This window comes from Penaeus vannamei, chromosome 28 (assembly GCF_042767895.1).
Source record: "Penaeus vannamei isolate JL-2024 chromosome 28, ASM4276789v1, whole genome shotgun sequence".
NCBI classification, from domain to species: Eukaryota; Metazoa; Arthropoda; class Malacostraca; order Decapoda; family Penaeidae; genus Penaeus; species Penaeus vannamei.
Genome location: NC_091576.1, coordinates 12,528,456 through 12,539,749, shown reverse-complemented (window position 1 = coordinate 12,539,749; position 11,294 = coordinate 12,528,456). Strand labels below are relative to the sequence as shown.

At 38.5% G+C, this 11,294-nt stretch overlaps 1 protein-coding gene across 1 annotated transcript; it reads left to right on the top strand.

The window, feature by feature from the left end:
• Positions 1-375: 375 nt before the first annotated feature.
• On the top strand, positions 376-6,784 carry LOC113827332 (transketolase-like protein 2; the record flags this gene model as incomplete). The annotated part of the gene is given in 9 exon segments (XM_027380217.2): positions 376-521; positions 848-1,037; positions 1,180-1,414; positions 2,460-2,730; positions 3,786-3,924; positions 4,629-4,776; positions 4,954-5,196; positions 5,362-5,593; positions 5,853-6,784. Coding segments are annotated over 9 exon segments (1,777 nt in total), but the record flags the coding sequence as incomplete, so codon positions are not given.
• Positions 6,785-11,294: the final 4,510 nt, after the last annotated feature.

The window sequence follows — 11,294 nt, the reverse complement described above, 5'->3', positions numbered from 1 at the left end:
TGCCCATGATTCACCACATGATTTAACTTCACATTGTCCTTGATTCATGTCTATGATTCACCACATGATTTAACTTTACATTGTCCATGATTCATGTCCATGATTCACCACTCATTTGCTGTGACTCACTGATTCACACATCAGGTCCTACTCTTTATCAGCTAAACTTGTTCCTCATCCACTTATTTCTTATCATATATCACTTGATTACTGCCTTGGTATTCATTAATCACTAAACACTAAACATTGTGTCACATTCAACACCACTTATCTCCTTTTTACTTTGTTACTTGCCTGCTGCTCATTACTGAGTACATGTTTGTTTCAGGTCAAACAAAGTAAATTACCTTAATTTCATGTTTGCTTTACTTTCAGGCACCCAACATCATGTGCGTCTATGGCAGAGATCATGTCTGTGCTCTTTTTCCACACAATGCGCTACAAGCTCTCGTCTCCCAAGGATGCCAGCTCAGACAGGTTCATTCTGTCCAAGGGGCATGCAGCTCCCATCCTCTATGCTGGTAATTTTTTTTTTTTCCTTTTCTTATTAGACTAATAAAGAAAAAAGAAATGCATCCATCTCTCTCTCTTTATATATATATATATATATATATATATATATATATAATAAATATATATATATATATATATATATATATATATATATATATATATATATATATATATAATAAATATATATATATATATATATATATATATATATATATATATATATATATAATTTTTTTTTTTTTTTTTTTTTACATGTCTTGCCTTGTGTTTTGCCTTTTTATATGGTTGAAGTCCCTTCTTAAAGGCTAATTCTTTGTTTTTTGGTATCTCTTAGCATGGGCTGAGGCAGGTCTGTTCCCCACTGAGGAGCTGATGAACCTGCGTAAGATTGACAATGATCTTGAGGGCCATCCCACCCCCCGCCTCAACTTTGTGGATGTAGCCACTGGCTCACTGGGCCAGGGTCTCTCTGTAGCTTGTGGCATGGCCTATGTGGGCAAGTTTTATGACAAGGCCTCCTACAGGTAAGGGGAACTGAAATGGAATGAAGTGTAATTTTTCATTAGTTACTTAATTTTTGAAAGATGAAGAAATGCTTGTTTTGTTGTAGAAACATTTTTTATAATTTTTTAGTATTGCCATGTGCTAAATACATGTCTTTCACAGAACCTACTGTCTCATTGGTGATGGTGAAAGTGCTGAGGGTAGCATCTGGGAGGCTTTGAGCTTTGCAGGAATCAAGAAGCTGGACAATCTGGTGGCCATTTTTGATATCAATCGTCTTGGTCAGTCAGAGCCCACTGCCTTCCAGCATGACATGGATGCTTACCGCTCTCGCCTCGAAGGTTTTGGCTGGAATACCTTGGTTGTAGATGGCCATGATATTGAAGCTATCTGCAAGGTAATATTCATCTTGGATATGTTGATAGCAGTTGTAATTCCAGGTTAATAAAAGGCCTTTAATGGCATTGTAAGCCCGACTCAGTAGTTATATTTGGTGGCAAAGTGATAAGACATAGCAGAAGCTAAAGTTTCATTAAGACATTAAGAAATTGCCAAGATGATTTATATCTCTTTGAATAATTTAGCTCCAGGAAGATATGTATGGGATAGGTGTAATAGGAAATCATGAGTAACAAATATAATAAGTGAGTCTAGTAATATGGTATTGAATAATTATTTCATTAAATATCAGCTAAAACATAGCATACAGTGCTGGATGATCATTGTTCTTAGTTTGATTAGTGTAGATTATAAACCCAGTGGTGCTGGGTAATCACACAAGTCTTTTTCTTTTGTGAAATTTGTTTGCATAGAGATGGCTCCACAAATACTCCAATTTACTCCACAAATACCCTAAGTCCTCATCTGATCCACAAATACTCCACAAATACTCCACAAATACTCCACAAATACTCCACAAATACTCCACAAATACTCCACAAATACTCCACAAATACTCCACAAATACTCCACAAATACTCCACAAATACTCCACAAATACCCTAAGTCCTCATCTGATCTCCGCTTTCCTTGAGTCTCTTGGGAAAAATATATTTTTTTCTAATGTTGATAGAATTGTTGTTTTTATTGTCATCAGTTCTTTAAGATATGTGTTGTAATAATGATTTTATAGTTAGAAAGACAGGCAAGTTTCCTTTTTCTACTATGAGTGTTCTTATGATGAAATGATAAATTTAGAGAATTGTTATTCTTAAAAATCCATAACTAACCACTTGTGAAATGTCAGTATAAGTATAATTAGTAGATGTCTCAGACAATTTAAACATGCATTAATAATTTCTTAATATTAGTGTGTCAAATAATGTAATTAACAAGGACAGCAGTGTGCAGACCTAAATCCAATGTGAAAAAATAACACATCTTAGATTATTATGAGTAGATGTTATTATTTAGTTACCTAATTTATGAATTTAAATATTCAGGCATTCCATGAAGCTTCTCAGACAAAGGGCAAGCCCACATGCCTGCTTGCCAAGACATACAAAGGCAAAGGCTTCCCTGCCATTGAAGATGCAGAGAACTGGCATGGCAAACCCTTGGGGGCCAAAGCAGAGGAAGTAATTTCTGCCATTGAAGGTCAGATAAAAAATCCGGGACCAAACAACCTTGTACCTCAGAAGCCACTCCACGAAGACGCACCTAAAGTTGATATAAGCAACATTAAACTAGCCAGCCCTCCAAAGTACAACAAAGGTATGTCCCAGGTGTATAACTAGGGAATTGGAAGGTGAACTTCACTGCCATTACATGGCCCAAAATAAGGGCATTAGGCTTGCTTGAACAGACACTTTTATAGGTGTGTGGCTTGTACAAGAGTCCCCTTTACAATGTTTTCTCTTTTTCTGCATAAGCATATTTAGATTTTTTGCCATTTCCAGTCACCATATTTGTCATTTGATTTTATTTATCCAGATGGTAATAAATGTTTCCTTGCATAGACTCCATATCATTTCACTAAGTATTCCATATCTCAGTGCAAGAATAACAACAATAAGTAACATTTTGTTATTTGTATTTTTTTCTTCTGTAATACAACCTGTGGTACTAATCAGTGGCCAGGAATAGGATCCTGAGCATGAAAATAGAACCCCCCCTGGAGCTGGTACTCTTCGAGTCATGGCTCACAGACTACATTCCACACTCATTTATCAATAGAAATAATGCAAAAGCCCCTACCTAAATGCCCAATGAGGTTTGTACAATTGTAGTAAGTCTTTTCCATCACCCCCCAACCTTCAGCTGAAATACTCATAATAGCAAGTTTGCATCACCCTGGCCAACAATCATATTTTCCCATGACATGTTCATGTCACCTATCCTTCAGGCCAATTTTTTTCATAATGTGATGGGCATGTCATCTGGATCAGAAGAGTTAAAGGAAGAAATTTTTGTATGGTCACTAATAAAAAAAGATACATGGTTAAACCAAGATTAGTAAGAGGAATGGTAAAAAAAACTTAAATAGAATTCCTCTTAGATGGAGGCTTTGAAAACCAATATTTTATTGATATTCAATGCTGTTGACAGGAACATTTGCTTATTTGCAGCACTTTAAGAAATGTCTTCAAATATTTTTTATAGATCAAGTTTCCTTGTCTTTTTTTAAATGTAGCATGTAAGCAAGTGCATGAGGAAGGTGTCCTCAATGAGTTACCAGATAAAAAAAGGCTGTATAGTAGATAGAAATAAAAGGCTGAATGTAAAGATGCTTTTCCCCATACATTGAAATAGCAATGGTTGTTTTCCAGGTGACAAGGTAGCCACAAGACAGGCATATGGTACTGCCCTCTCCAAGCTTGCTGAGAACAACCAAAGAGTAATTGCGCTTGATGGTGACACAAAGAACTCAACTTTCTCCAATGCCATGTTGAAGACAGATCCTGCCAGGTATATTGAACATTGTGTAGTGAATTATTTGAACAAAAATGTGATTGTTTTGGGCTGGTAAGAAGTCAGATTTTAAGATTAAGATTTTTAGACTTTTTCCATTTCTTTTGATGGAAATGTTAAAAATCAGAATATGTATAGAATATTGTATTAAGCATATAATGATATTTTTGTGCAATACATTATTCAGTATTTGATATTACTGATCATCTAAGTTTTGAACAGTGTGATCAGTACATGTTGAATCTTCAAAGTACCCTTTAATGTCAAGAATATGAAGTCGCATTATTTGACTGGACACAAGGATGAAACACGTAATCAACTTTTCTTCCCTTTACTTGATTTTAGAACTTAACTATATCAATTTCATTGAAGCATGTGTTCTTTAGCTTAACAGTACTAGAGCATTACATTTTTATTATATATACATTGTGCTTCAATGATTTTTTGTATAAGTATTAGCAGGTTATGTGTAATTATGATTTTTTACCCGTGTATTGTAACATTTTAATCAAAATATAAAATATGTATTTATCTATTAAATCATTGATTTTTAAGTTTTGAATTTTTTATTTTAAGCTTTGAATTTAATTCAAATTGTACTAATCTAGGATTATTTTTTATTAGGAAAAAAAAATCACATGATCAGTGTCAATGAATGTAGTACTTTTCTTCAATGGGATTATTTTTTGTTATAATTCTAGGTACATTGAGTGCTTCATTGCTGAACAGAATTTGGTTGGAGTTGGAATTGGAGCAGCTTGCCGAGACCGTACTGTTGCTTTTGTCTCTACCTTTGCTGCATTCTTCACTCGTGCATTTGACCAGTTGCGAATGGGTGCTATTTCTCAGGTACTACTTGGTTTATAGTGTGCAGTTGTTTGGATTAGATGAGATTGCAGTACAAGACTAATTTGAAAGATGGATTTATGTTAGGATAGGGAGATGAATGTCTGTAAAGGAAAGTTATTATTTTTAAAAATAAATTTTCTAAATTTTCTATATGTAAATGATCTTGATGTATTTCAGACCAACATCAACTGTGTGGGATCTCATGCTGGCATCAGCATTGGTGAAGATGGCCCAAGCCAGATGGCACTGGAGGATTTGGCAATGTTCCGCAGCATTCCCTCATCCACTGTCTTCTACCCCTCGGACGCTGTGTCTACTGAGCGTGCCTGTGAGCTTGCTGCCAACACTCCTGGTCTCTGCTTCATTCGTACTTCTCGCCCAGGAACAGCTGTTGTCTATGACAATGATCATCAGTTTGAAGTTAGTGATATGCAAGACTTCTCTTGGCTTGATTTAATGCAGACTCAGTAGGCATTAAGAATTTTAAGAAATGACTTTTATACACTTAGTCTCAAATTTGCTTTTGTTTTTATCAGCCAAACCATTGGACTTTTGACAAATAATTTTTTTTTCAACTCCTGTCAGATTGGCAAGGGTAATGTAATCAAGTCGTCAGGCAGTGACAAGGTGCTGGTGATTGGTGCTGCCATCACCTTGAGGGAAGCCATGACTGCTGCTGATCAACTGGCTTCTGAGGGAATCAATTTACGTGTCATGGATCTCTTCACCATTAAGCCCATTGACAAGGATGGCATTATCAAAAATGCTCGTGAGTGTGGTGGCCGTATCATCGTCGTGGAGGACCATTATGCAGAAGGTAGGGAGGTTTTCTACTTTATAAAATTTTTTTCTATTGCCATAATATCAGGCACCAATGTGTTGGAATTCATATATGCATAATTTTTTTATCAGGGCTGAACCCTATTTGTATTAGTCCTTTTTTTCTGGTCATTATGAAGTTTGCATGAATACTTACAATTGTAAGTAGTTTGGATTACAATTAGATTGTACTTCTGTAATATATGCTCACACCCACTGAGTTGTATGTAAGTAAAACCAATCTTTTAATACTTTAGGTGGCATTGGAGAAGCAGTCCTGTCAGCTGTTGCAATGGAGCGTGACATCATCATGAAACACCTTGCTGTCCCACGTATTCCTCGATCTGGAAAGTGTGACGAACTCCTGGAAATGTTTGGCATCTCTGCTTCTGCTGTTGTTAAGGCTGCCAAAGAGATATCTAGCCTTTAAATTACACTTTTTGTCTCAGATTGTACTATGTTATTTGCATCTAGCAGACATATATATGCTTCCCAGTTGATGAAATTGTTAAAAGACAAAAAAAATATCATGGTAATGTCTATATTTATGTCAGCACTTCGTGTAAGGTAGTGGCAAGTCTGTGAAGGTGCTTTTAGAAGGTAACGATTGTCATCAATTTATTGGAACATTCCTACAGGAAACAAAACATTCCATTTTTGAAACTGCAGCCAGGTTTACAAATCCATTATATCTTTAATTTGTTTGTGATTTCCAAGATTATTCATTTCTGTTTCAAGAAACTAGATCATTCCAGAGAACATGAAATATTCCATTACCTGCATTGTCAGGACACATTCCAGTTGGACTTTAAGGCCTAAATTTTGTTTTGCGAACAAGATCAGGTTGTTTACACAATGACAGTTTCTTTAATAATTCTTGAAAAAGGATTGATGTATGGTAGTTAATGCATGTAAAAGTGACTAATGCTAGTTCTTTGAAGAATGTGATTGGTAAGCTATTAGTTTTGTGAAACTAAGAAATGTTAATTGTATTGAATGTAAGATAATTGATGTTTATTAGAGATAATAATTCACATGTCTTAATGCTGGATGCACTTGTATTATTTTTCATGCAAGGAAAGCATTAATTTTTCCAGTTTTTTTGTTTATGAAGAAATTTATTGTTTTGTTATTGATGAATATTATAAGGCGTAGATTTGCCATGAAGTGGAATAAACGTACAGATTTATATGTTTTGTTAGATGACCTTAGGGGAAAAAAGTTTATTAGATTATTGAACATTGTGTAAGGCAAGAATGTGAGACAAAAATCATGTGAAATGAAGCTTCAAATCTCTTGCCCTATATAAAAAGTGTGGTATGAAGTGGATGTTCAAAACAGGTTTGACAAGAATTTTGATTGTGACTGTGTTGCAATATTTATGGCCAGAATTTGTGTGAATAACTGTTCTTAAACATTAATTCATAAATAAAACATAAATTGACACAAATAGGAATAAAAGTACTCAAGTGCAGACAAATCAAATCTGCTCCCCCACCATCTTCACAAGATGTTTCTGCATCTCGCTCAGTATCAATTCCCTTTACACTAAACCATCCTACGTCTACTCACTCTATCCACCAGTCAAATTCGTATTCCAGTCTAAATCCATATACTCCAAGCTCTGCTACTTCCCCGATACCTACCCCTCATCCTCACTTTATTTGTCGCACCAGGCAACCTAAACCTTTGCTTCTCAATCTTCACCCAACTCCCTTCCAGAAACCTTTCAAGACATCCAAAACCTCCTAAAGATGACCCAAGGGAACACCGCTCCCTCATCCACCCCTAATATCTGTTCCTACTCCTACATTTAAAGTATTTGCAAATATCCATCTTCCTCCTCCTCAAGCTCTCCACCCCTCCCCCTTCATCCTACACCCTCCCAACATACCTCTCTACCGCTTCCACTTGAATACTCGCACGAATCCCCTCTATCACAGCAGTGTCCTTCTCCAGACCCCTCCCCTCGACATTCCTCCTGATACGTCACAACCTTCTCCAGTCCACATTTATCATCCGAATTCTTCTCCTACTTCAACAACCACCTCTGTTTTCCTTGAACAATGTCCCTATTTCTTCCCCAGTCACAGATACAATACAATTCACTCAATCGCTCTACCCCCTTAACGTTTCCCACTTTACTAATCCTTGCTCTACTTCATTTACCTCCCTCTTTTCCCTTTTTGCAACCATACTTTCCTATGACACACTATAATCTTTGACATCTAAAAACTCTCCTGGATTCTACTTTTCCAACAGCTATCTCTGTTTTCCTTGATCATTGTCCCTCTACCTTCCCCAGTGACAGATACACTATAATTCATTCAATTGTCCTACTCCCTTGGTCCTCCCCTTTCTACTAATTTCTGCTCTAGTTCACTTACCCCCCTCTTTTCCCTTTTCACTACCATACTATCCTATAACGCTCTGTAATCTTTGACATCTAACCTATTTTTTCCTAATATTTAATTCCTCTTTACCCATCCCGACACAATGTTATACCATAGTTCAATATGACCTTTGATGTCTATCACATATATTTATGTTTCAAACATTAAAACATTTACTGGGGGCTTGACTCGTAAGCCTCACCCTACGGCTCTATTTTAAATACGCTGCTAATGATTTTAAATGTTGACGTGGCAGAAAATATTAAGTAAATAAATACAGATAATTTTTCCAACAAAAATTAGCGGGGGGGAGGCGTTATCTCGCGGTGCCCCCAGAAACTGTTCAATTCGCTCACCAAACTTGCCCCTTAAAGACAAAGCTTAAATGAGGCTCCTGGAGAGAGAGACAGACATAAGTCATAAGTCTATCAGATGGGTGTTGTATAATTGTATTACAGTTCTAGTCTCCCCCCCCCCCCCCATCCCATGCCAGTTGTTGCTGTAGATAATGTGGGGGCCTAGGAGGCAGACACAAGCTGTGCCAGTCATGAACGGCCTAGGGGAGCCATGGGCACGGTATTCCTCTTTTCAGTTATCTTGCCCTTATCCTTCAAGGAGACCCTGAGAGGAGGAATATTTCTCTCCGAATATACTCCAGGCTTACCATAGTCAGTAATGAAGATTTTATACCTTTATTAGGGGCAATGAGGCTTGCCTCTTTATTAACTAGCCCCACTGATTTTAAATCTCTGATCCAGGCTCTCTTTTAACCAGGGTTCTGAACACTACTACCACCTCCTCAGTGCCTCCTTCACACAATACTCCCTATTCCACAAGGCCTCGTCCCTTTATTACCCCCACCTCTACAACTCTTGAGGAATCTGTTCATTTCAGCCAAATGGGATCGATTTATTTTGTGATCCCCTCTACAGCCCTTAAATTTCAAAACATTCTTCCTCTTCCAACAATGCCTCCAAAAACAAGTAGGTAAAGTTTCCTTGCGCAGCCCTATCGCTCCGCCTGGTCCAGTTACATCCGAAACACGCTAAAGCAATGTCTACTCTGACTGCCTTCACTGACATACCAATTCATGCCTCATCCCTCCCTTGTACCGGAACTGTCTTCGTCTCCCCAGTAGACTCCCCTGTCTACAACAAGGATTAGTCAGACTGCGAAGAAGACTTATTCGCCTGCCTCATGGGCTATGATGCATCGCTACATCATTCCGCCTAAGGGCCGCCGTAAGTCCTCCGCTGATATTGCCATGATTACTTTCCGTAGACATGACCAACCTCTTGATGTTTATATCGGCCGACCATATCTAACTCCCCCACCCTTTATCCGTTTGCTAATCTCTACCTCATTCTGTAAACAACCTTGCAGAATTCCACATTTTTCCTCTTATGACTTTGATCTAATCACTTGTTAACCCATACCTTAACCCATTTACTCACCCCTGTTTGCCCCTAACAATGTCATACTATCCTGAACTACTTTTGACGTGTTTATGAGCGCTCTGTTGGACCTCAGTAATTGATGCTCCAAATCCTTTTCCTATTATACTGTTTGTGCTTTCTCCAGGTCGTAGCACTCGGTGAATAAAAAATCTTCGTTAGTCTTGAAAATCTTAAGGTGTGCGGCACTTCTGATTCCGCGGGGTAGCAAACTTGAAATATGCAGCAAGATCTCGGCTCAAAGACCGTAACTCCATCTGTGGCTCTTCGTGACTTAGATCATCCCAGTTGTTGCCTCACTGGCAATAACCTTTCAAATATGGTGGAGTTTATGCTCAATGCTTGATTAATCAGGATACATAGCTTAAGTATTTCCGTGTCTTGTAGGTAACCTGCGTAGCTCCTTTAAAATAGGATTTTGAAAATAATCCACATCCACCACCAGATATGGGCATCAGGGCTGATAGGTTTTGAAACTGGGGTTGCTATTTGGTAAGTGAATTTGTACTTGTATCTAAAAAGTCCAGGTAAAAGTTATAATTCTAAAATGTTAAGTTAACGGAAACTCAAAATAGTAAAATGAAATCTGCAAATAGACTAGTGTATGTGCCTTTAACGTTTTCTGTAACACAGGTACACAGAAAATGTTATATTATATCGAATATAACAATTTTAAATCTAAATTAATTTAAGAACGACATTTGCAACACATCCTTTCATTAATCTTGATATTAATCATATCTTAATGTAGTTTAAACGGATCATCATTATATCCTTTTAGTCATGCAGGGGAGGTGGGGAGAGAGAGAGGGAAACAGGGGAAAACAGGAAGAGGGTGGGAGCGATTGAGAGAGAGGGTAAGGGGGAAAAGAGAATATGGAAGGAGGGGGAGAGAGGGGAAGAAAAAAGAGAGGGCGTATTTGAGGGAGGAAAGATATGCCTCTCTCTCACGCACACTCAAACACACACACACACACACACACACACACACGCGCACGCACGCACGCACGCACGCACGCACGCATGCACGCACGCACGCACACACACACACACACACACACACACACACACACACACACACACACACACACACACACACACACACACACACACGCACACACACACACGCACGCACACACACGCACGCACACACACACACACACACACACACACACACACACACACACACACACACACACACACACACACACACACACACACACAAATGCAGTCCTCTCCTGTTTGCGGAGAGCCTGCAAGAGAAGATCTGTGAGAGCTCCCGTATGCAGACGATTCGGTGTTGATAGCACACTCAGAGAACTACAGCAAAGATTTCTTCGCATTTTCTCTAAGCACTTCGCTTGGAAAAAAATCTTGAAAGACGGACGATGGTTCTTAGTAGGAGAGGAGGCGAGCAAATTGCAATAATAGTTGGACTTGAAAGACAACCGAACCAATTGAATAACTTCAGATATCTTTGAACGGTGGTGGATCGGAGGACAGGGATGGAACTGCATGTGAGAAGCCGGATTGGAGCAGCGTGGGCAAAATGGAGACAAGTCGGCGGTGTTAAGTCAGACAAAAAAAGAAAAAGAAAAGAAGAATGTAGAATTTGCATAACAGTTGTTTGGCCAGTGCTGCGGCATGTGAGAGAAGTCTGAGCACTAAGAAAGAAGGAAGAGAGCATGGACAGAGATGAGAATGCCACAGTAGCTGATGGGTGTGTTACTACGGGAATGGAGAGACTGAAGGCGCTAGACTGGAGGCAGTCAGTTGTGGAGACGGCAAGAGAGGCTCGCTTGAGGTGATGCGGCCGGGATAAGGGAGGATGGGCCCGTGAAGGAGTGTCGTG